The sequence below is a fragment of the Sebastes umbrosus genome, chromosome 7 (assembly GCF_015220745.1).
Source record: "Sebastes umbrosus isolate fSebUmb1 chromosome 7, fSebUmb1.pri, whole genome shotgun sequence".
NCBI lineage: Eukaryota > Metazoa > Chordata > Actinopteri > Perciformes > Sebastidae > Sebastes > Sebastes umbrosus.
The window spans coordinates 27,634,409-27,662,124 of NC_051275.1; the positions used below are offsets into that span (position 1 = coordinate 27,634,409).

At 42.4% G+C, this 27,716-nt stretch overlaps 1 protein-coding gene across 2 annotated transcripts in view; it reads left to right on the forward strand.

Moving 5' to 3' along the window:
* ssh2a (slingshot protein phosphatase 2a) overlaps positions 1–27,271 on the forward strand; it is a 39,772-nt gene extending 12,501 nt beyond the window's left edge. The window contains exons 1-14 of one of the 2 annotated variants that reach the window (XM_037775224.1): positions 4,909–5,422; positions 14,964–15,076; positions 15,679–15,743; positions 16,031–16,152; positions 16,500–16,565; positions 16,743–16,808; positions 17,662–17,856; positions 21,084–21,177; positions 21,287–21,415; positions 21,557–21,603; positions 22,692–22,838; positions 22,938–23,138; positions 23,240–24,182; positions 25,012–27,271. In XM_037775224.1, coding sequence (XP_037631152.1) covers positions 5,295–5,422; positions 14,964–15,076; positions 15,679–15,743; positions 16,031–16,152; positions 16,500–16,565; positions 16,743–16,808; positions 17,662–17,856; positions 21,084–21,177; positions 21,287–21,415; positions 21,557–21,603; positions 22,692–22,838; positions 22,938–23,138; positions 23,240–24,182; positions 25,012–26,670 — 3,975 coding nt within the window. In that variant the 5' untranslated portion in view covers positions 4,909–5,294 and the 3' untranslated portion in view covers positions 26,671–27,271. Of the gene's footprint in view, positions 1–4,908; positions 5,423–14,963; positions 15,077–15,678; positions 15,744–16,030; positions 16,153–16,499; positions 16,566–16,742; positions 16,809–17,661; positions 17,857–21,083; positions 21,178–21,286; positions 21,416–21,556; positions 21,604–22,691; positions 22,839–22,937; positions 23,139–23,239; positions 24,183–25,011 lie in introns of those variants that run through there. The other variant, XM_037775225.1, reaches the window with a different exon arrangement.
* Positions 27,272–27,716: the final 445 nt, after the last annotated feature.

Below are 27,716 nucleotides of genomic sequence, written 5' to 3' on the forward strand. Positions count from 1 at the left end.
AATCGGAACTAATTTAAAATGTATATTTCACCTAGCAAAGTGAAATCTTATACTTACAATTAAACTGAAGCATTAATGCCGTTGCAGAGCTATCCGTCAACGTTTGTTATGAACGTTGTTGTCACTGCCACATTGCTTTGTGGGATATTTATGCCGCCGTAGTGTCCAGCGTTGCATACTGTAAGATTTCACTGGAAAAAGTATGCAATTCACGTACTATTGGTTTCATACTAAGGTTTAAATATCTCACATACTGTTTTAGTGTACTAAAAAATAGCATGTTAGAATAGAATTTGGGACGTAACCATTGTGAATTACATCAGCTGGCAGGAAGTAAACATGGGCCCAAGCTGTTGCCTAGGAATGCAATTCCACTGAAACGGTCTATAAGGTCTCAAACCAAAGAACTGTGTTGAACCCAGTGCTTGTTTGTTGCAGTACATGACATGTTTGGTTACTTTACACAGGCTACTTCTGCTAACAGGTCCGTCTTTGTCTGTCTTATCTGGCTGTTAAGAGTGCTACCTGTTCCTCCAAGGTTAAGTGCTTCTATCGCAACAGAGTGGGCCGAGTAGTCAGCAAACATTTGAACTGAAGGCGTTGTAGTCCAGCTGTTCTTTGTTTTGCTTTGTTTTCCATCTTGAAACGTATTTTTATGTTGTTTGTTTTAAGGTTTTTAGGCCGGGTGTTTTTTAGCCACCGCTACTACTCTATCACACTTCTTTACCTTCAGCATGATTTTAAGATGAAAGACGGATGTTTTTCAGGATGTTTTTCAAGACAGAGTAAATCATACTGCAGGTTATTTATATAGCTTTATTGTAGAACAGTATGCTAAGAGTAGCCCATCTCCAGCTCAGCGTATGGTAAACAGTTGTCTTCATGTACTGACCAAAGAGGTAGCTGGATGATAGGGCTCACTAGGGGGACATTCTCACACACTTTGAAATATATACAAATACATAACTACAGCACCGTTGACCTGCATGTTTCTGCCCATCGTCAAGTGACGGTGGGAAGACATGTGGCTGAAGACGATTGTGCAACTTGTCCAGGTCTCGGCTAAACACCACAACAGACTCTCATGTTACCAGCTCACAGACAAATGAGTTCTGGTAAATTTGACGACACTAAACAGAACCACATGACATGAAGAGCACTAGAGCCGCTGTGTGTGTGTGTGTGTTTGTGGATTTTATGGTCACGGTTGCTGTCAGAGCTCATTGGAAAACCTGCCTTGTGATGCAAGAGTTGTTGATAGGAAGGTGAGACGGAGTAAAGCTTAGTGTGATGGCAGGAGTGCAGGCGTTGGTGTGTTTGTTTCTTATGTCATATAATCAGTGTAGCTGGACACGTGGAGTCTTTAGTGCTAAAACATACACTTACACTGTCCCCTGCCATGTATTTGCCATGGACATCACGCCATATCAGCAGTAATTCTGTTCAGACGGATAAATTAACCCAATAATGGCTTCCATCCGTCTACAGTAAAGTGGTTCTTAGTGAAAAAAACACATGTATAACTTAAATTTGTATAGTTCGTGGTTTCAATAGCAACCGCTGCAGCTTCCTTTTCCGCCATTTTCACAAGTTTAAAATAGGTTGGTGGTCCTTCCCTTTCCTCTACTTAGTAAAGATGGCGACCGTTGAGGGTGAGAAGTGTCCAGCGTTCCACACTCAACGTTTGGACCGTTTTGAGTCCAACAACCGGGTACCTAGGGTACACTGCATTTTGCCATACTTCTCATTGTGAACGCACTTATGCACTCAAAATAGCAAGTTTAAGTACAAAGTAAGCTAATTGAGACACAGCATAACATCAGTAGCAAGTTCAACTACAGTTTTCCCCACAGCCTCAAAGCTCAGGGGTATTCATAGACCTAGAAGAACACAAGCATACTGTGCAGATTACAGTGAATAACAATGGGCTGGAAAGATTGTGAACACTGAGCCAAAGGTGTGTTGTATAACGGCTTTCTTAATAGTGTCGTATTTCTCAGTTTAACTCCCTATTGATAACGGCTCTGCTCTGGAGAAAAGCCAAAACGTAGATCAGGCCTTCCATAAACATAATAATAAAGCTTAGCTTCGCTGCGTAGAGGTCATTGGCCACAGATGTTTTAGTTTCATTCTAGGCTCTTGGCACTCGCTGGTGTGAATATGATGAGGGGGCTGTAGTTTTACAGTGTTTTTCAAATTGTTGTCAGCTTACATAGGACCCTACACGTCGGCACGCCAGCAGAATATAAAATGTTTAATAGGCTGTAAAATGAACCAAAACATTATGTCCATACTGTGAGCATGCAGTATGTTAGTTGATACTTGATGTCCTCAGACCACCCGAATGTGAAGGGTTGTTTCTCCTGCAGACTTTCTTGACAAGACAGGCTCCAGTATATCTCCAGTGGGCTACCTTCGGGTCCAAAAAGTGGAGCCAATGCAGAAATGCCTTAAACTTGCATTCTATTGAGCTCAAATCCTCAAATGTCTTGTTTTGTCCACAACTCAAAGATATTCAGTTTACTGTCATAGAGGAGTAAAGAAACCAGGGAAAATTCACATTTAACAAGCTGAAATCTTTACTTTTTAAAAAAAATTAAACAAACAGATTAATCGATTATCAAATATAGTTGGCGATTAATTTAATATTAAATAATATTAAATATTAATATAATTTAATAGTCGATTAATTGCTGCAGCTCTAATCTCCACTTTACATAGTAACTACAGGCCTGCTACTACAGCCTAGCAGCTCCGTCTGGATGACTTGAGGCTGTTTCTCATTTTGTTCTTGCTCCTTATGTAACTCAACCACAGGGTCTGTGTGGTGGGAGAAAAGGGTGGAGAGGAGACAAGTGAAGTCTCCTCAGTGACTCACTGCCAGACCAAAATCCCAAGTGGGGTTAATTGACTCTGTTTTATTAGTTTAATTGACCCTGTTGCACCAGAACAGTGAATTAGCTGTAGGGTGACCAGATCCCAATAAAACCAAATGTGGGACTAAAGGTATGTTTGTGTGGGACAATGTGGGACATGTTACTAATGCTGAGCGGTAGATTTCAATTTCGATATAATGTCTAACTAACTTATAAAAATAAACATTTCTATTCTGTCCCTTAGCTTGTAACATCTCTATGCTTTGCCCTCTGGTTGAAAAATAACTATTTTGCAAAGAAAATGAGAATGACCTTTCTCTGACTTCACCCAGTTATAAGTAGTTTGACAGTCTTTGTTGTAGCTTCATTTCCTTTTCTTTGTGGTAGTTCCCATCATATTCTGACTTTTCCCCGTTGGCCGTAGCTTAGCAGAAACAGGTTAACCTGCACTTGACCCACGTGATGGCAGCCTTCCCTGCTTTCTTCACAGCCATTGGATAAAAGCCATATTTTAGAAGTCCTGCAGTGGTTTGACTTTTGAAAACTAGAGCTGATCTAAACGAGGGACATAGTAGTCTCAATATGTGGGACACGGGACAAGGGATAAAAATGCTGTGCAGTCCCTCATAAAGTGGGACACCTGGTCACCCTAATTAGCTGTTGGACAGCAGTTTATTCTAACTATATTATCATATTATTAGTAGGGCTGTGTATTTTGCAAGAATCTTGTGATACGAAATGTATCATGATACTCCGGTTGCAAGTCAATATATTGCGATACTGTAAGCAACGCAATATATTGTGTTTTTTTTTTATTCCATTTTAGGAAAACTGTCATAGTATAAAGAACACATTAGAAATATATCATTTTAGAATAGGCAAAAATAACACATTTGTGCTGCATGCAAAAAAACTGCATGTTTTTTTGCCCCAAACTGCATGTGATTATCATAAAGTGCATACATGTCTGTAAAGGGAAGACTTGTGGGTACCCATAGAACCCATTTTCATTCACATATCTGGAGGTCAGAGGTTGAGGGACCCTTTTGAAAAATGGCCTTAACAGTTTTTCCTCGCCAAACTTTAGGGCAAGTTTGGAGCGTTCTTTAGCCTCCTTCTCGACAAGCTAGTAAGACATGGTTGGTACCAATGGATTCCTTAGGTTTTAGCTTTGAAACTGAGCCCCCTGTAGTGGCTATCTTTAGTCTTCATTCTTCTTATCTTCGTCTTAACTTACTTTCTGTCAATAACTACATTTCAAGGAAAACATCACAATGTTTTACGCGTTGAGTCGGCCCGGTAGCAACGCCAACGGTAAAACAACCGTGTTGCTCCGACGTTAACTTGTTTATTTACAACTGAACCTTTTCACAATAAAAGTAATTTTACAATAAAATTCACTTCCTGTCCCTTTGTCACGTGTGAAGCCGCACAGGATGAATCTCAAATTCACAGTGGTCAATATACAGGAAGGAATCACACCATATACAGTCACAATATTCTCTCACATTTATCTGAAATATATTCTTCACTGAACTCCAGCAAATAATATTATCCAAACAATAAACATAAACTTGGCACTAGTAAATGGCGCTTACACCCGCTACAACCTCCGAAAGATCGAATAGCGGGCAGTTGGATTTTTATAGGGGTTAATTAAAAATCGAGTATCGCACAACATAATATCGCGATACTCATGCGTATCGATATTTTTCTACACCCCTAATTATTACTAAAACATAGTGTGACCTACAGTATTATATAATCCATCACGGATGGGCAACCAACATGTGCCATGCAGTATACCAACAGTATGCAGCTTTTGAGCAAACACTTACAGGCAGTGAATTGTCTCATAAGCACACCCAGAGTAGGATAAATAACCTGCAAGGTGCATTTGTATACAAACTGCTCTGCTTCAGCAAAGCGTCGCTGCAGAAGTGCTGGTATTGTGGGCGGTCGTACTTCCCTGTTGTCCTCATTGGCTCCCCACTTTTCCCCAAAACACATGTCTCCAACGCCTCCTCCTCTCTCCTATAAACTTCTCCTGTGAGAGTTTGACTGGAGTCATATGTCCCAGTACTGTACATGGTGGAGGATACTGTCTGTTGGATGATTCATATTTAGAAAACAATACAGACACTTGCTTATTATGGGTTTCACTTCTGCTTTATTTGGAGATCTTGGACAGCCATGCGTCAGGAGCAGGAACAAAGTGTGCTGATTCATTTATTCACGCTTTGGAAACAGACTTCCGTGGAATATTTCATCATTTATTACTATCAACACCCAAAGGAAGTTGTCTTGAAATGACGGAGCACATGACCGTGGGAGAGGAGTAACAAGTTTGCTTTCGGACCAAGAACGCTTGACACTTTTCCTCCTCACTCTGCGCGTCCTCCACTCTCCACCGGCGGTATGACGCTCGGTGCGGTGACCGAATCCGACAGCTCGTCGGCGGTCAGCTTCTGCTCTTGCTGCGGGGCCAAGATGGTGCCCTACTTCAGCGACGACTCGGTGGTGTCCAACAATCAGATCAACCAGCTGTAAGTTTACAAAAGTGGCACTGTTGTTGTGGAGGGTAGATATATATACACTCTGTAATAGTTTGATATTGTTTTATACATTAAAACACATTAATACAATGGGACAGACAGTATAACTACAGCACCTGATTACAGATGATCATAACTATCATTATCATAATTAAACTGTAAAATAGCTGTCTGTATTTGAATTGATATTTAAATTGAATAGAATATAAATATATATAATAAATAAAGATATATTAAATAAAGATATATTAAATAAAGATATATGAAATAAAAATAAATAAAGATATATTAAATAAAGATAAATAAAAATATATGAAATAAAAATAAATAAAGATATATTAAATAAAGATATATTAAATACAAATATATTGAATAAAGATATATTAAATAAAAATAATTAAAGATATATTAAATAAAGATATATTAAATACAAATATATTAAATAAAAATAAATAAAGATATATTAAATAAAAATAAATAAAGATACAATGAATAGAATAGATTTGAATTGATACATTAAAACACATTCCTTTGGTGGCAGGGATAGACAGTAACTGATTACACATGATCATAATTATCATCATCATAATTAAACTGTAAAATAGCTGTCTGTATTTGAATTGTTGTATTGTTGGATAGTCAGACTCTTTTCACATTTAAAATGTGGACTAAATGTTTCCCATATGTATTTAGAGATAATAGCAGTAATAATGTGTCGAAACGTTAAACACTGTGAGTAAGCTGAGCATGTGTAAAAGTTTTGCCACACCAGTGGTGAATTTATTTCCTTGGTGACGTAGCAGAGTCTTACTCATATAGTAGTGCTTACTTTTTTGACCTTACTAAGACATAATGGCTCTGCATAAAGTGTGAATCATCCTACCTGTTTCACAGGTCCAGACACAGACAAGCATAAATCACCTGATCGCCATATCAATTGTTTTTGTCCCTCCCTTCTTGTTTGTCCAAGGCTGGGATATATTGTTTGTTTGAACTTGGTGTGATGATCATAGTTGTTATTAAGTTACAATTAAGACTTTTTTAAATAAACATTCAGAAAATTAACTTAAATATGCCTGAAGATGAAGAAAAAGGCTACAATGTTGTTTAAGATTTTCTACATTATTGTATTCAATGTGGTGTTTAACCATTAACCAACAAGCTAATGTTTGTGACTCATCGTAAGACACCCAAAAAAATTGGCCTGAATCCACTTGGCTTCTGACACTTAGTTTAGGAAACCAGGAAACGAGCAACGGAAAATCACTTTTAAAGGAACAGTGTGTAGCATTTCGGGGGATCTATTAGCAGAAATGGAATATAATATTCATACCCATAGACTGTATATAAGAAGTGGACGTAGTCACCGTGACGTCACCCATTGGTTTGTGGACTGCTGTTTTGAAGCCTACAATCAGCGAATGACACCATAAGCTCATGTTTACCATGTTGACTGTGGTAATAAATCAAGTGAGAAGTAGGATCATTTTCTCATAAACTTCTATACAATCACACTTCTTTTTGCAACCAGAGGATTTGCCCCCTGCTGGCTAATAGAAAGAATGCAAGTTTAATGCACTTCGGCGTTGGCTTCACTTCTCAGACCCGGAGGTAGCCTACTGGCGTTACCACGGTTTTGCACTTGGCGGCTCACGTCACTGCAGTCTTGAAAAGGAAGGAGTGAGCGGAGGGGTACTCAGTTGGTTGCAATCTGCAAGCACACCAATAGTTGCTGCCAAATCCTACATGCTGTCCCTTTAATGCAGCATTACCCTTTGTGATTTACAATAATAGATTTCCTTGTAACCCATTAATAGTCTACACTGGATATGCTTGCTTGATTTGCCATTGATTAGTAAGCCTCTGCAGTTAATTTTAGCCCAGCATTCCACAGGTCAGTCAGCTGAACTAAATATTATATATGTTCTTTGCTGTGATGTAAGGGAGTTACCATTAATGCATCTCACACCAATCTTATCTGTGATCTTCACTGCCTGCAGACATCAAGGCAAAGTGAGTTAAAGGTTTCTTTTTGCTGGTGAGATTTAAAAGGATTTAGTTGACTTGTACTTGCGGTGAAGACAAGTTTGCCCTTCAGGACAGATCAAAGCCTGTTCCAGTGTTTCCCAACTCTCATGTGGAGCTGGCTCAGATAAGCTTTGCAAATTTGGGGAAAATCAATGCAGAAATTACTGCAACTGGATTAAAAGATCAACATTACCAAATTTTCCACAAAAATCAATTAATGTAGTTCCAGTGTCTGTGTTTTGATGTTGTTGTGTAACATATTAGAGCCGTGAGAAATTGGTGTCCTGCATGAGGGTTGGTCTTCTGTGTCGGCTTTCAGAGAAGTCAAGGACAGCCTGCGCCTTGATTGCATTGTTTTTCAGCTGTTTTACACATGATTATGTGGTGAGGTTATTGAGTAATCTGAGCGTTTACTCTTTATGAGGGCTGCACCCAGTCTTTAAGGAAATAGGGTGTTTTTTTAAAATGCGTTTGCATAAGTAAGGTTGATGGGAAGATGTTACTGCAAGACACATGCACAATACAGTGCGTACTGGAAGGCACTAAATGGCAGCAGATGTGGGAATATTTTGACTTCCTTTTGTTGGCCACATTGCATGATGCCTGTTGATAGTTTTTATCACCACACCCTTGTATTACTCTCTCATCGCAACGCTGGAGATTTTCAGCATCCTTTTATTTTAGCACCTAGTGTGTGTTTTATGTGTATCGGCATGTTTAATGTTTGTGTACACATATGTCTGTTTGTTTACAGTGTGAACGCCTGTATGTGCCAGAATGTTTAACCAGTGGTTGAATGAGTAATTACAAGCCTTGAGGCCGTCCACGGAGTTAAGTGTTACCTGTGTGGCTAAATGGCATCTAAAACACCATTGTTATCCCAGCAATTTTAGAAATACCGGTAAACCCTTCTCTTCCGCTGCTCTTGTGTGTTTATGTTGGGTATGACTGAAACGTGACAAACTGAAGTGAGTGTTTGTGTCTGAGGGACTTCAGCAGCTGAAAGGGATATGGGTCACTACTTATGCTTGTGTCTGTGCGCCTGTGTGCGTGTGATGCAAATCAAATAACCTACATAACTTGGTTTAAGTTTTTAATGGCACGAGATCAGACCAGCTGTGTACTGTAGCTACCAAGTGCATCACAGTAGTCCTAGTCATTGCCAGGTGTCTGATAGTGTTTGTTAATGGATGTGGGTCCTGGAAGTTCCACTTGTTGTTATAAAGTACTGTCATTCTTTTTTTATTTTTACCACAAGCTATCAGAGTGGGAATGGAAGCCCTTATTCAGCCATTGTTACTAACAATTGAGCTACATATGGCCCACAGACCGTCACCTATTGGTGTGTGGACTGCTGTTTTGAAGCCTAGAGTTCGGAAGTGACACAAGAGGGTTGATCTAAGTATAACTGAATGCTGAATAAGACATTTTTAGGCAACCAAAAGGTTAAATTTTACTTTCATGAACTGAAAACACACTGTGAAAGAGTTAAAGTTGTAAGATGAAAACACGGACAACTCCCAGACCGGACAACGCCGTGGTAGCGACCTGTCAATCACAAGGTAGCCACGCCCTAAAGCATCCCCTGCTTTATGGTCTATTTGACTCTTAATGGGACCATAATTTACGAAATGAACATCATGCTGTATTGAAGAAGACTTGAAACTAGCGATTGAGACCATAAACTCATGTTTACAATGTTTACTGAGGTAATAAATCAAGTGAGAAGTAGGCTCATTTTCTTGTAGACTTCTATACAATCAGACTTCTTTTTGCAACCAGAGGAGTCGCCCCCTGCTGGCTATTAGAAAGAATGCAAGTTTAAGGCACTTCAGCATTGGCTTCACTTTTCAGACCCGGAGGTTGCCCAGTGGTATTCGACCAGCATTAAATTATATTTTACTGAGCTTCTTCTGTACTGTTTTTCTGCCTTCTTAGTTTGTTTTAACTGTAAGTTAAAGTGTAATCTGAATCCTTCTCAGAATAGCACCGCATGCCTGGGTGAGGTATGTTTAGTCCACTAAGGTGGAGCTTGGACCATGATCTGCACACTGGAATACCAGAGAAACTGAAGCAAAACTGCAGCAAAACTTGTAGAAGAAGACAAAGAGTCTAGGGAATATGTTGACTGGCGTCTTTGCCAGTTGATGAAAGTCTATGTTTAGTATGACTGGTATTCCTTTGTCTTGATCAGACTTGACCCCCTTCTGCTCTGGCTGCCCCCATCTGCCGCCTTCTCGTGGCTAATGCTTTGCTCAGTGATCTGCTGTGCAAGTCTTGAAGTCTTGAAATTATTTCTAGGAGAGTAAGAAAATATCGAGTATCACAATATTATGTTTCGTCATAATGTATCGATTCTCAAAAACACTATCGTTTTTTTAATGAATAGTTTACATGCAAAGATCAACTCAGTCAATAGTTTATTTTATTTGCAATGATATGCGCCCTCTCAGTGTAAGTGCCCTCTCAAAGTAGTGCTATGATGTTGGATGTTACAGGGACTGTGATAAATGGAAATGCAGATCCCACTGTTCCGATTGCATAAAAAAGTAAACTTTTTTCACTCAGATTTTATGCATATGGTTTTCCTAAAATTAGATTTAAAAAATCACAATATATCGCTTTGCTTACAGTATCGCAAATTATTGAATTGTAACCCCCAGTATCATGATATCGTATCGCCAGATTCTGGCCAACACAGCCCTACTTTTTTCTAGGGCAAATTTGCCATAATTGGACTGTGTAATGGTGGAGAGTGAGATGACGTGCAACAGAGGTCCCTGGCCAGACTTGAATCAAAGATGTTGTACGGTCAGGAGTTTTGGACCTCTGTTGCATGATGCATTATGAACTTGACTTTCTCATCCATCTGTCACTGTGATCTAGTTGTGACACATTTTCCGTGGCCGTGCCTCCAAGCAGCAGGGCCTAACGTGCACCTGTGGACATGGAGAAACGCACACACACACCAGCTAACTCCCTGTCTTTCCCATGGGCTGTATCTGTCCCGGGTGCAAACTCATAAGGCCTTAGTGGGGGGCCTGCCCTTCATATAGCCAGGCCCTATATTTATCCCACTCTCCTCCTGAGAGTGACTAATATGGGCACGGGCAGGAGGAGGGGGTCACCCAGTTATCTGCCCACTATGTGGAGTGGTCCTTACATAGTGATGATTGTGTCTGTGACTGTTGCCCTAACAAGTACCTACTGCTTCACTTCAGCCTGGGATGGCTGAATGCCAAAAGATGACCCTCCCCACTCTCTGCTACACACTCTGACTGGGTCTTTACCTCCCACCCTTCACCGCCCGTTCCTCGTTCACATACTTTTATGAGGTCAGATTTAGTTGAACTCATTGTCCTCTTTTAATTCCCCCTCTGGCTTTATTCTTCTGTGTATATGTTTGCCCTTAAATGAGCTAGGCGGATAGAAAGGAACATAACAATGAGCTCAACGTACACATGTAGTTCATCTGGGTACATGCCAACAGACTGACTAGTGTTGTTATCATTCTCTGATGGCAGCATTACAAATTGATCTGTTTGAATCACTTCAGTCTACAGGCAGCTGTATTAGATCATTTGACAATGCTAACCTCATGACAGCCATTAGCTGTGTTTCCATTCACATACTGTAGCTTTTATTCGCATTTTGAATTACTGCATCAGAAAAGCTGTACAGAAATGGCAAAATTCGCTAAAACTTCCTCAATTGGGCAAAAAAAATGTAAGTTCACGCGAGGTGTTTTTAGCCTTTGTTGAAAAAGAGTTAATGCTCTAAATGGATTATGGAAACCCCTTTGCCAAATACGGTATATTATGATGTAGCGAACATTAAACTCACACGACTGATTAGCTGTTTTCCGCTGTCGCTGTCTTCTTGGATATTCCCATAACTAGCGAATGCTTGTCTTCATCTCCGAACAGCATGAAACATGGCCAATACTACAGTAGCTGACATGAAAGAACAATTAGAGCTCATTGAAACATATTCCTGAAGACCTCTCTCCATTCTTCTCTCATAGATTGTTAGTTGGCCAAGCCGACTTGTTTCGTTTCCGGTTTGCAACCTCTACTTCTTTCACTCTGTTTACTGGCGGATTACAGCCATGCGTAGCCTATAGCACCAACTTCTGACCAAACTACGCTGTAGCAGAGTTTATTCGCTCCAAACTAGTTAATAAAACAGGCCTAATTTGCTTTTCTTTTTTGCGATATTTCAAAAGATTGCATAAAATTTGCATGACAATTGCCTGGAAACACTGCTACTGATGCAGAGATTTGCAGAATGGGTTCACTTTTCTTGATTAATTGATTATTAATTGTGTTTATGAAATGCCAGGAAATAGTGAAAACTGTTTAATATAATTTCCCACAGCCGAATGAGATGTATTCAGATTCTTTGTTTTATTCAGTAACACTAAGATATTCAGTTTAGTATCATATATATGGCAAAGAAACCATCAAATCCTCACAATGAATGTGAATACTGGTACATTTTCTGTCAATCATCAATAGATTAATCGACCAATCGCTGCAGCTCTAGTGTAGAATCAGTGGGTGTTTGTTTTGTCTCTGCTTAGCCATACCCTTTTATGAGTCTATACAAGTAGCTTAAAACCAGTCCCTATAATCAGAGCACATGCAGGCTTCAGTGTTAAACCTCTGCAGAAGGCTATCGCTGCTATCAAAGAGAAGCTTCTATGTACAGTAAGTCGGCCGTGCTCGTTCTGACTGCAGTCTATCAATAGCTGAGACTTTGAAAGGACTACAGTATTTTTAGAAACTGTAGTTGAAAGTCGTTCACAGCCCTCCACCTCTCCAACCGTCAGGTTTAGTTTACACTTTCTCAATGTGTCTGTGTGCAGGAGTAAAAGTGCACATTTGCGTGCATGCACGTGCATCGCTTTCCATGCGTATAAGCGTTCTATTACAGATGACATTGTACAGTAGCGCTGCTATACATGGTCATTGCCAAGTACAGTACATGAGTCTGTGTGTGAGATGATACAGCAGGACTTGAGGAGAGGGGCGGAAATGAAAACGACGAAGTTATGAGAAATGCTGAAAAGAGGAAGTGACAAGAGTCAAGAGTGCGAGGAAACGGCTGGGTCAAGGGTGGCAGGGTTATGGGAAATAAGCTCAGCACAAAGTTGCGGTTTTGTTTTTTTTTCTCTGTCTCTGTTGTCTGAGTCTCTTCATCCTGTACATCCACGGTCTCAGCAAAACTCAGGAAGGACAGTAGGACGGCTGGAAGGATGGAGAGATGAAGTTACAGAGGAAAAGGGCATGACAGGAAGCCTAAATGGCAGACGGCAGACAGTGTGAAACTGAAGAAGTGTAGAACCTAATGAACTGTAGATGTTGGGTTCATTGAGTGTAGACTTGCTGCTGCAAAGGGAAAGATAGATTATTCAACACAGTGGTTAACCGTCAAAATAAGCATATCAACCGGTTGTTTGCGCAATTTCAAAACGTTGCTTTTGATGTCATCACCTCCCTTGGATTGATCCCAGTGATTTTCACTGTTTGTACTTGTCAGTTCCTCGCCTTAGTTTCTGGCCCCGGAGGCTACGAAACCACTCTCATTCAGGTTTAGCAGAACAGGTCAACCAACTCCCTGGATTAGTGTTACACTCAGCTTATATCCACATTATTTGTTCTATTTTATTATGGACAAATTGCAGTGAGCTTAAACTTTCACTAACCTCTTAAAAACTTCTTTTGGCGAATGCTCTGGGTAAATTATTGAATGTGGAACAGTTGTGCTTATTCAAGCCAGCAGATCATTTTAAATATTTTTGAAATGCTGTAAAAGTAACCAAAAAGGGTTTCTCTAGAAATCTGTTTAACTTTAAGACCCGTGTTTGGCTGGCTGTCAAGATTGTGGCTGCACATGTTCCTGTTCCTCGATAGGCTAAGCTCTTGCCAGCTAGACTTGTGGGTTCAATTTTGGCAAAACCTGCAGAGCTGACACGCCCAATGTGTTTTTGTTATTATGATGGATTCCTCCTTGGTCTGCAAGTGCTACTCAAATCCTGATTAAACATTTCACATGCATAGTTTTCTCTAGCAGTAGTGTTTTTGGCTGCACCTCAGAGGGTCAGCCCTACAAACGCAAAGGTCTGTCACTGAGGGACTGAATGAGTGATAAAGTTACAGGATTGGTTGGCCGAGTGTTGGAGTTTCCTCATTGGCTGTTGCTCTTTCAAAATGAAAAAGCGGGGAACAGTCCGTTATGCAAATTAACCTATCCAGCGCAAAGCATCCGGCTCATGAAACTTGGACCAAGCTGTCAAACTAGGAGATCTAGTTCTAAAATGAAATGACATTCAGCAGTGGCACAGCCTATTTCTCACTGAAAATGTTTTCAGAAGTATGAAAGTAGTATTACGATTTTGGTGGATTGTATAGATGAAATAACAGAGCAGGCCGTCATGTTGTTTCCTGTTTGAAACGGCAAGCAGAAAACCAGGGACCAATCCCGTGCATTCAACAAGTGCATCCTCTAGTGTCTTGGCCAGACCTGGTGGACATGTACCGCTGCATTTAACATTATAGACATGACCACTGACTATTTGTGTAACAATTTAACCACAAATTCACAGACTGACCATACACGGTCCAGCCATATACTCGGTTTTGACCAAGTCTTGTTTTGTGTTCTCTGCATCCACTGAATAAATGCAAGAGCACCAGTGCCTGCTGTCTAATTTGCAGACCTCTTGCTCAGCATCATTAAGGTTATGGTTTACTGGTCCCATGGCTGTCATTTGACATGGTCATAAGCGGCTGCAGAAGTAGGCCTTCAAACCTGTTTTATTGGTATCTAGTGTAACTTAAGTTAGTGTGCCACCATGAGAAAAACCTCATTCACACATGCAAGCACACCAGAGGTGCTCACACACTCAATGTTTGGTATCCAGTTGAAACACTGACCTCAGTTTTTTATGTGTCCTCATCCTCGATGCAGTGACCTCAGTCACAGTTAATAAGATTAAGTGTTCCACAGAGGAACAGAGCCCCGTTTGATACGACCTGCTTTGGTGAGGGGCGCTGGGTTCTGGCCAGCTCTTATCTCCGCTCAAACATTGTGGAGGAGGGGACTCGCTCTGTCTTCCCGCTCGGACCCCCGGTCTCCTCACAATCCCCCCTCCGTCCCGCCCTACTGGCAGCTGCTGGTGTGAGTAAGTCTGTATGTGTAATCCAGCTGTGTGGAGGAGCAGAGGACATTGTGTTCTGAGTTCAAATTGGGGCTTGTTTTGGGGAGCCTGTGGACCAGAGGCCAGCTGAGTGGACCATTGTGACACTGACATAAGCCCATGACAACACTCGTCTGTTCCCGTCCCCATCTTGAGCTTATTATGAGAAGCTGGGGTCAGCATATGCAAGAAAGTGATAACACATTATATAAGTTTAATGAAATACCAAATATGATTAGATAACTTGGAAGGAGTTGCTGTGTTTTTTTTATTCATGTGTTTTTCTTTTCTCTTCCCTTCCAGTATCAGTGAGAGTTTCCTCACCGTAAAAGGTGCAGCCCTGTTCCTTCCAAGGGGAAACAGTCCCACGCCTAACTCTGCACCTTGCATCAGCCAGCGCAGGAACAAGCACACAGGTAAATACTTGTAAACACACAAATGACAGCTGTGCCAACTCTCAGCCTTAGAAATGAACTCCACAGAAGAACTTGAGGTTGAATTGCAAAGCGTGTTTTCAAATGGACATTCCTCTGCAGCATCATCAGTAACAGCTGGTGTTAACTTAACTGAAGCTGTTTCACAACAAGGCAGATGAGTTCAGTCAGTTCACTGCCGCAATGCAATGTGGCGGCCAGATTGAGGAATATTTTGTCAAAGAACTCACACTTAAAATATCTTTAAAATGTTGGAAACAAGGGAAGTAGAATCTGCTGCTGTCTGTGGATAAAGACGGTCTTTGTAGTTGGAGCTTTTGTGATGTAAAATGGGCTGATTTCTATAAAAAGCATCAGAAACAGTGTTTCAGAAATAACAGGCTTTTTTTCCTCAGATGTATTCAGAGATCAGGTTGAATGTAATCCTAAATGAAAGAGACTCTAGTGTGAATGCACTGGAAACTTGCCACAGGGTGAATGATACATCATCTTAGGTGTTATGTCAACCTTTAAATGGCAAGAATGCGAGCGTTGTCCAAAAGAAACTAAAACTAAGTGAGGATGTTGAAATCCTTTCCATCCAGGTGACCTCCAGAAACATCTCCAGACCATGTTCACTGTGCTGCGGCCGGAGGACACCATCCGACTGGTCAGTAACACACATTACACACATACACACCACACACACAGCAAAGCAAGGTGGCATTGTGATCAGGGAGATTATACTCCAGGCGGAGAGCCCGGTTTCAGTTCTTTGTTAGCAAACATAAAGAACTGAAACTTGTTAGGAAAAAAACTGTTGTTGGACATGGCAAGTCGTAACTCCTCAATTTGCACCAACAAAGATACTCTTACATAAAACATACAGCACTCAAAGTATAATTAATAAAGTGGTATTGCAGCCTTCCTTCATGTCTACCCCATCTTTTCTTGCAGGCTGTGCGTCTGGAGAGCGCCTACCCTCAGGTAACCCGCTACATGGTGGTGGTCTCCACCAACGGTAGACAGGACACGGAGGAGAGCATCGTGCTCGGCATGGATTTTGTCTCCTCTGATAGGTAAGTGCCACAACAATGGTACACTATTATTCTGGCTTGTAGTGTGATATTAACACTCATTAAATCCCACACTTGTGCCAACAACTAACACCTCGTCCTAATGCCTAGTTCACACTACGTCAGATCGCTGTACTGTTCACACTACACAACTTGCTGTCTTGTAACCGGGAGTCTTGAACAGTGGTCTTTACTATTGTTATTTATATTCAAGTGAAGGAAAAGCGAAGCATGCTGAAGTCTGACTTCCTCTACTGTTATGCTTTGACCTGGAAACATCCCTGTATTGTGTCGATCGGGTGTGTCTTGTTTTGTTGTGCTGTTGTTTGACGTGTTGCTCTTCCTGCCAGCTGCTGTTCGGTGGGTCTGGTTCTACCTCTGTGGAGTGACACTCTGATCCACTTGGATGGAGACGGGTAAGACACCACACCTACCTGCTTCCTCTTACTGCTCACTGAGGGCAGCTGACTGCTCTGATGACTCTTATTTACTCATTTTATTGTAAGAAGATTTGTTAGTGTTGTAAGATGACGCCTATAAACTTATACTGCACGTTCCATTTCTAATCTCTCTCTCTCTCTTTGTTGTCACAGTGGTTTTAGTGTGTCGACGGTGAACAGGGTTCATGTTTTCAAGCCAGTTTCTGTCCAGGCCATGTGGTAAGCAACTTTTATTTTCTAATAGCTATGTGAAGGTTGAGGTTAAGGTTGCAGGCTTAAAAAGAAACTGTATCCATTGTACTCCCCCTTTGACTTTGACCTCCAGCCTTTTATCTTCTTTGTCACTAGTTCTTATCTCTAGTCTCCACTTCCTTTTTTCCTCATTATCTCTCTTCCTTCCAGTCTTTTCACTATCATTCTTACACGCCAGTGCTGCCTCTTCATTTCCGTACTCGTCTTCATTTCCTCATTTTCTTGTCCCTTTGTTACTTTGCTCTTTGTCTGACCCCCCTCTCCTTTGAATATCTCCTGATACCTTCATTTATCTGCAGTTATATCTCTGTATTATGTCTCTTCATCGCTGTAATCTTTCTGTTCTTCTCTTCTCACATCTGTTCCCTTGTTTCTCTAACTTATTATTCAACCTTATTATATTTCTCATGTGTTATTGTTCCTTAATTATTATTCATTTTCACTTTCTCTGCATCTCACATAGGGGAATGACAAAGGGTAAAAAAAAAAAATGTAACATAGATATACAGTAAAGATCACCATGAAACTTCCCCAGTTGATTACTTACATTAAGAGATGTTTTTCTTTTCTTTCCACTAGTCTGAAAGATGTTATGGAAGCAAAATAGCCCAAAATCTCAAAATTGACCAATGCATGAAAAACAATGTTTTTGCCTGGGGTGCCTTTGCCCATTGTTATCGCCTCTCCTGGTTTAAATTATTTGACTCTGTCAGTCACTTGAAGAACATATTCATGTTTCAGTCTGTAGTAGTTTTTGTCTTTTTGCCCTCAAGACAACTTCTCAAGTGTGAATCCTTTTCCTTCTCACTGTCTGCCTCAGGTCAGCCCTCCAGTCGCTCCACAAAGCGAGCGAGGTGGCCCGCTGCCATAACTACTACCCGGGAAGCCTGTTCCTGACCTGGGTCAGCTACTACCAGAGCAGGGTCTCATCCAACCAGATCTGCGTCAATGAGTGGAACGCCATGCAGGACGTCGAGTCCCACCGTGCCAATTCACCCGTTCTCTTCACAGACCTGTGAGTAGAGACCACATGACTGCACACACACATTACGCAAATCCACACACTGATGATCTGGAATATTGTTTGGTTTGTGTGGCGTTCCAGACAGGGAGTCTTTTCAGTTTGTATGCCGTAGAGTAGCACAGCTCTCATTGATGTGTAGTGCAAAATTCCTATGGAGTGAGTACACTGCTCTGAAATGTTCAAATCAAAGGATGTGTTGAATGGACAACAAACACTGCATTTCATTCAACAGGTTATAATACATTAACGTAATAATATATAATGCATAAACTAAAAAAGTATTACAGGTATTTAGTGACTAAAAGAATGAAATTCACAAAATAGTTTGAATTCTGTTCCAATAGTTGCTTTTGGCCAACAGTTGCTGTTGTTTTCTTTTTCCTAATAATTAGCATTTTGCAAACATAAGCAGATGTAAAAGGTAACTAAAAGTAAAAGGTAGTAGGAATTAGTCGTAGTAGTATCTCCCGATTCGATACTATCGTGATGGGAAAAAGTTGAATCATACACTTCTAGAGACTTTTACTTCGGAAAATCTCTAAATTGTGTGTAGTCAGAGATGTCCTGAAGTCAAATATATCAGTCATTGTCAGGAATATGAAGCAGTGTGTTTTTATACCTCCGAAAGCATTCAGAAATGTAGTTATTTCAAGGTACAAATATGGAACTTTTACTTGGGAATATCTCTAAATTGATACAGTAAAAATGCTTGATTTTGTGTCTGAATGTATGTACGATTTCAAAATCGCGATACACAGGTGAATTGATTTTTACCCTCCACCCCTAGTAGATATAGCCACTACTTTCTGTTAGAAATGGGATGGTCATATCTTCACAACAGCATTGCTTAATCTCTTCTCACATGCAGAGAGTGTTGCTACACCTCTACAGCAGAGTACTATCAGTCTTCAGAGCCCTGGACTCTGGAGCTGCTGGGGTCACGTGCTGTCTGTAACCTCTCAGGGTCACAAGAAGCAACACAGAGAGGCACAAACAAAAACAAAAGCACTCATGGCACGGTAGCAAATGCTGAACTGTGTTCAATTAGACACATGCTGATACACAAACGCATCAAATCTTTGTGACGGAGTTGTGAAGAGATCCACAAGGGAGTGTAGAAAGTGCATGGAATGACAGCTGGATTTATGTCTTTACTTATACCAGGGAAATTCCCCTCTCTGCTGCTTAGTCACGTGTCTCGCTACCTATATTGAGCGTCTGTCTTACTCACACACACACTCACACACACACACACACACACTTCAGAGATTCTCCAGTGTCCAAAATAGCTGAGGCTTTAGCCGGCTTGATTTACGTTTGGAAAAATGGAAAGACAGACAAATAGGTAGACCAACAGAGGGACGGACAGAAGCACGTGGTCAGCAGAGAGAAGGAGGTAGAGGATGGGGGTGTTAGCGGGGATTAAAGAAGATATACTGCTGCTGCATGCACCTGATGCCCCTGGATGGAGAGGACAAAGAAATGTGGACAGAAAGAGAAATCAAGGTCCACTTAAAACTTGACAGACAAGAAACACCCACATTTACTGTCTGCACTGAAACAGAAATAACTTAACAGACTCTCCCTTCGGAGCAGGTGTGTTTGCACTTGAGTGCCCTCATAATTTAAGATTACCACCCACGTTTTATGAGCTCCAATACACACATTAATAGCACGTAAAGTCCCTGTTTGTTGCCCAGCACAGGGTGACTCCCAAAGTTACATGACCTGCCAGTGTTTGTTGACATGGCAGCTCATTGGATGAGAAATTCAGATAGCAGGAAGTAGTTTGATCTTGGCATGGTTTTGTGTTTTCGTGATTAATGTAGGTTACCGTGAATTCCCGTAGGTTACTCCTCTATCAGCGATTCAAGGAAGTGACATAGAATTTCCATTCTTCGGTTATTCATTAGCGCCGTTCCTTGTCGTCATACATGTGTACTTTTATTTCTGTGTTTCCCTGACCAGCCATCACTCCCTCAGGCTGTCGGTAGGCAAGTCGAGGCTTGTTTTGAGGTTAAAGTTTTAGTGGATGTTGGTAACTAACCTATATTTGTTGGCAGGAGTGACTAGGTTCTCTTCCTCTTAACCCTGTGGACTCATTCTCTGGGGGTCAGTAAGACCTTCAGCATGGAGGTAAACAAGCTGACGTGAAGTTTCCAATTCTCCAACGCAGATGGATGCTTTTAAAGGGATAGTTCAGGTGTTTTGAAGTGGGGTTATATGAGGTACTTATCCATAGTCAGTGTATTACCTACAGTAGCAGACATGAGTTACCGCACGGAACCGAAGCAAGGTGCTGCTGTGGACGGGGCCGGCAGCAAAACGTATTTTAGCCACCTAAAAGAAAGGCTCACCTAAATAATTCAACGTCAGTTTAAGTGTACGCTATATTTAGAATATTTTCACTGCTTTACCTTGCCGTGAAAATATTGTAAATATCGTACACTTCAACTGATATTGATTTTTTTAGGTGAGCCTTTCTTTTATGTGGCTAAAATACGTTTTGCTGCCGGCCCCGTCCACAGCAGCACCTTAGCTTTGCTCCTGTGTCTGTACTCCTGTCTGCTTCTCCAAACTGGAGGTGTGCCGATCATCATCTACTGTAGGTAATACACTGACTACTGTGACTACTATAAGTACCTCATACAACCCCACTTCAAAACACCAAACCATCCCTTTAAGTCTGCCGTTACACACCAGTGGTCACAATGCCCCCTCTTTGTGTCTGCTGACCCACACTGCTGTGTACTGTTACCGTGAGGATCCACTTAGAAGCAAAATAAGACAAAAGTAGACAACGTAAGAAGGAGTATCTAGGAGACAAACTGAGCTCTTCTCTCCAGAGAGGTAATTAGGCCACTTGTTGGTATCATCAGTGTGACGTCCAAAGGCTAAATGTGTCCCCCAGCAGTGTGGTTAGAAACAGAGCCAGGCACAACAACAGGCGTACTCCACAAGGGGACTTTGTTGTGGATCTCCGACTGTCCAGATTTTCTGTTCCCTCTCCAGTTTCTGAGAATCAGACAAAGTCGTAATTCTCTCGTGGAACAAGTAATCTCATTGAGAGTATCGTGAAATTTAATCAATGAACAGAAGGAAAGTGTTGTTGCTGTGGAGGTGGTTCTTTGTGTCCAAAAGTGTATTTCTTCTTTCAGGCTAAGAGAAAATGTGTTAATGTTATGTTTTCATAAAGGTGTTTGTGTCTGTATCTGCAGGCCCACAGAGAGGGAGCGCACAGAGAGGCTCATCAAGACGCGCCTCAGAGAGATCATGATGCAGAAAGACCTGGAGAACGTCACCTGTAAGGAGGTAAGAGGCACATAGATGAACATGGTGATGTATACAGATATATCTTGGTTTTGCAAATGCAGCTGTACTTGTTAAGATATCTAAGTGCCAATTTTCACTATGGTACCAGATCCGAACAGAGCTGGAGATGCAGATGGTGTGTAACCTGAGGGAGTTTAAGGAGTTCATAGACAACGAGATGATCGTCATCCTGGGACAGATGGACAGCCCCACTGAAATCTTTGAACACGTCTATCTGGTAAGAACCTGTGAGCCACGTGGTCTGAGTTTGATTTAGACAAGACAATATTTATTTATTTACCTGGAATTTAGTAGATACAATTATGTGTTGAATATGCAGTATTTGTGACTATATTGACGGGACTTGTGATGTCTGCAGGGCTCGGAGTGGAACGCCTCCAACCTGGATGAGCTGCAGAACAGCGGGTAAGAGATCAGTCAAAGGCACACTCACTAATATCACTGTCTGATTTTTAATAAATCACTAGTTGAAGTTGATTGAAATGAGAGAATACATTACCTCTGCATCAGAGCATTGCTACAAAGGTTCATACTAGGGATGTCACCAGAAATGTAGTAGTCAATACCAGTGAAATTCCACGATTCTCGATACCCAATTCGAAACCACGGTTACCAGTTTTTTGTGAATTTATTATTAATCCCTGATGATCCACCTCAAGTTTCACACCAAAAACTAAAATTTTACATTACATTTGAACTTGTCATTATAACGTTATAATTTGCCTTAGCTCAGTTCTCATTTTTGAATAGAGCTTGAATTCATCATAATGTAACCCAATGGAACCTCAATATGTTAGCTGTTAGCTCCGTTATTTAGCCAAACAGGAGCTAAACAGCTAACATTAGCTAGCTCTCCTCCTGCAGATTTCGACACAGATTTGTTATTCACAGTGTAGCGTTATCAGGGAAATTTTCTATCGTCCCTGGTACGACGGGAAACCATTAATCTCGTGCCCTCATCCCCGGTACGTACAGTAACAGCTGACCGTTTTTTCAGTTCTTTCGAACCACCTGTTACTTGCATTGAACTCTAAATTAGTTTGCAGCGATGTCTCTGACCCTGTGTGGTATTAGCTAAGCATTCATCATCTGAATAACGAAGTATTAATTGATGACAGTTTTATCATGCCTCTGATTGGCAACAGTGTTCTCGTGGCTGTTCGTACCATTCTCAAGAACACGATATCTCAGGAACGCCTGGAGGTAATTTTCTCAAATTTGGCCCAAACATCCACTTGGACTCAAAATTGAACTGATTAGAATTTGGTGGTCAAAGTCACTGTGACCTTACAAAACACACTTTTAGCCATAACTCAAGAAATCATATGCCAATTATGCCAATTTCACACACGTCTAATGAGATAAAATGATCAAGTGGTGACATTTTGGACAGAGATGGATGTAAACTGCAACTTGACTGGTTAGCGGAGGCATACAGTGATTCTAGTTGAAATTAAAAGGTCAGCAAGTAAACCTTTGTGTCTCTTATGTAGGGTGCACTACATCCTGAATGTGACCAGGGAGATAGACAACTTCTTCCCGGGGACGTTTGAGTACCACAACATCAGAGTGTACGACGAAGAGGCCACCAACCTGCTGGAGTACTGGAACGAGACATTCAAGTTCATCACCAAAGCCAAGTAAGCTTAAACACACACAAGCTCATTAAGTTCTCCTTGAGTTCTCAATCTTGTAATCCAGCTCACTTTCTCTCTTATCTGTCTCTGTCTCTCTTTTAGGAAAGCCGGTGCTAAGTGTCTGGTTCACTGTAAAATGGGTGTGAGTCGCTCCGCCTCCACAGTGATCGCCTACGCCATGAAGGAGTACGGCTGGGACCTGGACACTGCCTTTGACTATGTTAAAGAGAAACGGGCCGTCACCAAACCAAACCCTTCCTTCATGAAACAGCTGGAGGAGTATCAGGGAATTCTGCTGGCCAGGTGTGCTTTCTTGTAGAAACATCTGTACTAGGGCTAACAATATGCACGTTCTTTAGGGAGCATTTTGTTTCTAACAAACTTGTTTTTCTTTGCTTCCACAGCAAACAAAGGCATAATAAGCTATGGCGCTCACACTCTGACAGTGACCTATCAGATCGCCCCGAGTCCATGTGTAAAGCTTCGTCTCACTCTCTGGGCCGCTCCGACTCTCACAACAACAACACTTCCTCCCCCTCCTTACATCACTTCCTGGGTGTGGCTGTGCTGCAAGCGCTTGGCGCTGAACACAAAGACTCTGCCAAATCAACCGCCACCCACACCTGTGACTCACACTCCGACTCCAACAGTGTGTGTGACTCACCGGGTCAGGAGGAGGTCGGATCGGATTGCGGAGACCCCCTCCTGCTTCCTCTCCCCAGTCCCCAAGCAGCCACTGTGGTCCCAGAGGAAAGACTGGACAATTCAGCGAGTGTGGTCGTCGCTGTGCCTGTTGCTCTACCCCACCCTCCACCATCACTGCACATCTTACCCCCTACTCCTGAACTCCAGCGTGCTCACGGGGGTCCTCCCACACATCTGTCCATTTCAGTGCCCAAACACAAACCGGTGGAGCTGTCCCTCAATTTGCCTGAGCGAAACAGCTCAGAAGAAATCTCTCCTCTCACTCCGGGATCCACTGACTCAGACACAATAGACCAATCATTGTCAGATTTACCGAGTGACAAACACAGCCCCCTCAGTCCTGGGAATATCACTCCTCTCCCCCTGGTTCTTCCTCTTGCTGCCAGCGATGACAACAACAACCCCAGCGAGTTACAGATAGACAGCGCCATGGATGGCCGCGGCGATGCTGACGGGTCGTCCAACCACAGCGCAGACAGCATCGACTTCTTCAGCGCCAGGGAAAAGTTTCTGGGCCTGGCCCAAGATGGCAAAACCCGGACACTTTCTGAGCAGGCACAACAAAGGACACCTCTGTCACTCGAGGAAAGCGAAGAAACTGAGGCTAAGGAGGAAGAGGAGCAAGGATACGGGACTAGTCAGGTACAGGTTCATTCAGCTTCATCACACTGCTTCTGTCTGCGTATTAGTTTTCCATGAAAAAGGTGCCCCAGTCTGCTCATACAGCTGTCACAGCAGCATCATATTAATATTATGCATATTAAATTCAAGAGGGTCACAACCATGCAGCTGCAAAAGAGATATATATATATTTTGCATTGTGGTATTATTTTAGCCAAACTTTACTGTTGCCTGTAGAGATACAGTTTTACTAACACAATAGTCTGTGACGTAAGCAGCAGATATCTGGTCTAAAACATCATAACGTATTTTAAAAATGCATTAAAACCTGTGAATATTTAACATAAGCACTGCACACCCCCACATTTACAGTATAACTGTTATTTTTTGGGTCATATTCACAGATTCACAGATTGAAACGACACCTAAACTAAGACTAGACATTTACTAAATTTTCACTTTTCAACCTTGAATAACCTTAATCTAAACTAAACGTCTACAGACAAATAGACGTATAATATACATCTATTAAACGTATTTTCAATATCAAATTGCTCAGTGGGAAAGACTTCAAGGTAGCAAATGAAACTGAGTCAATAACACAGATTCCACACTAAATCTGCATTAATCATAGTGACACCTGCTGGAAGATGAGAGAATAGTCCAGATAATAAAGGCACACGTGTCACTTATTTGTCTCTTATTTTCTATCACGTTATCCAAACAATTATGTTTTATGTATAGTTTAAAAAGTTACACAATGATTCATAATAAATGTCACAAATACACACACTACTGAAACAACACAGGATTAATATTATCTGTATATGTCTCTCTTGCTCTCTTTCAGGAGTCTCCAGAATCTGAAGACAGCGTTGACAAAGACAGCCCTGATCGCACTCATCATGACAACGGAGTTTCAGTTCGCCACATCGTCACAGAGATTGAAGCCATATGCCACCCCGCCTCCTGCCTTCCTACCCCTTCCTCGTCCTCTTCCTCTTCGTCGCTCCCTCCATCCTCCCACAGCCCCCAGCTCATCCGACCGGAGCATCAGATGGAGGCAGAGACTCCTGAAGTCACGCACGGCTCTCTTACTCCACCTTCCCACCCGCAGTCTCCCTCCATGCTGCCGTGCGACTGGCCTGCAGGCTCCGTGCGGCGAGCAACCGAGCAGCTGGAGCAGAAGCTGAGGCAGGAAATGGAGATGGCTACGTCTCAGCGATCGCCTCTGCATTCCCCCAGCGGTGAGCAACCTCCTGTCAGACTGTCCTTGTGTCCCCTGAGCACTGAACATCCTCCCCTTCGCTCGACTCAGGACTGCACAGAACAAAGGATCACTCAGGGAGAGATCACGGCTGTATCTGCTGAGTCCAAAGACGTAGAAAAGCACACAGGGTCACAAACAGAGCTGAACTCCTCAGGCACAGACAACCTCCCAGACCCTTCATGCTCCCCCGACTCAAATATCAGCCAAGTCTCTGGTGCTATACCTCTCATTGTGCCCACATCCATAGATAGCCATATGCTGACATCAGAAGAATCATCTCTAGATACCTCAGCCCAGTCCCAAAGACAGAGTCAGCTCCACAGCCAAACCCAGCAGCCCCAGGCCTGTTCAAACCAAATAACTCTGGATGGGGCGACAGTGCAGGCGTCAGACACAGATGAGAGGCTGGAGTCCAGTTCCCAGAGCGGGCGAGGGGTCTGTGGCCCCGGCTGTGACGCCGAGAACAGGCTGGCCCGTGGCAGCCAGGAGCTGGAGAGGATTCAGCAGACGCTGAGCGAGCTGCAGGCTTTCCTCCACGAGGGCATCAGCCTCGAGACGACAGACAGCCAAGAGCAGGAACTGGGGCAGCCTCAGGGCCTGAGAGACGTTATGGACACAGAGCCAGGACCTTGCAAAGGGTTGAGTTCTGAACAGATCCCTCCATGCCTGAAAGTAGGGCAGCGGCTCAGAGAGAGACAAGAGGGGAAGAGTTTCCTGGAGCCGATAGTGTGGCACAGAGCCATGGAGCTCGAGGCTCGCATCCGCCAGGCGGGCCTCACCCCCCCTTCTCTCATGAAGAGGTCGGCCTCCTTAGCTAAACTGGACTGTCTGGAGCTGTCAGCTAATGACCTCAGCGACTTGGACCTGAGGCCACACACCAGGACGACATCATCACACTCCCAGGACTCTTTCTCCATGTCCACATGTCACCCCGACGACACCTGGAAGAAGCAGAAAGTGTTGGCTGGAAACAATTGCGTTGTAAAGACAGGTTTGTCCCACGGCGGCAGGGACGAGTCATCCTCGTCCCCGTCCCTCTGCTTCTCCTCCTCCTCCTCCTCCATCCCTCATCGTTGTCCAAAAGAGGACACAGACGTGAGGGAGGAGCCGGACGGCGGCGGGAGCGGCGTGGCCACTCCAACACGTCAGCAGGGGAGGGGACACTCATCGAGACGTTCTCGCAAAGGCTCCGCTGAGAAAAAGCAGCGAGCCGTCACTGTGCTATACAATACCATGTAACCTCAGCGCAATGGACTGGAACGGATACGACTGGAGCAGATGTGCGAGAGAGGCTGCATGATACGTATGAATGTGTAGCAGTTAAACCGGAGCCCTCGTGTAACCTCCGATGTATGTTTAGTGTGTAAGAACTGAATGACGAACATATGTTAGCATGTAAACCACTGGATGTGTTGTTTCAACTGGAGTTCAGGTCTGTCTGTACAGTAATGAAATATGAATGTCCAAACTAAAACTGAACCGGTGCATACTGTATGCACTCCATTATGTCTGTCTCCCTTTTTTTGAAAGAAGCGTTTGTTTTCAGTGTCCGTCCCTCACTGCCTGTTCGGGAGTTTCTAAAACTACAAGAGGGGCTTTTTCTCCAAACATGCACTTTACTGTTTTGATGATTATCTTTTATTTGAAATCTGTTTCTTACCCCGGGGAGGATTCTTTTGCACTGATCTCAGTCAACGTGTCTCTGTATGCGTGTTTTTGTTTTCAAAATGGATCTTTATCAAGATTTTTAATTGAACCAGAACAAAGCTGATATCTCGTTTGTTTTTTTTATTAAATGCTTTAGCAGTAAATAAATATGATGAGTTTGTTTTGACTGCTGTGATGGTGTACATTTGTTTTGCTTCATCTCACACACCAACACACACACACACACACACACACCTATTTGAAGAGAAGAAACGAGGTGACTATGAGCTACAGATGCTGCTGACTTCACTGCCACCTACTGACCAGGCAGATAACTACAGTTTTAAATGTGTCCTGCAGCACTAGAGATGTGAAAGAAGGCTATATGTGGAGAAATGCTTAAAGTAAACACTTAACAAGCTCAGATATCCAACTACTGTGGTCAAATTGACCACTTTTAATGGGTGAAACTTAAGCTCATAATCGTATTATTGATAGAAATACATTCTAGCTGTCATGTTTAACTGCAAGTCTCTGTTTCTTTGAACGAGTCAATCCTGTATCCTAGGGGGAAATGATCTCCATCGGTGCTCAGCGCAGCTTATTTCAGGCTGACATTTTACCTACTGTTTGATGTG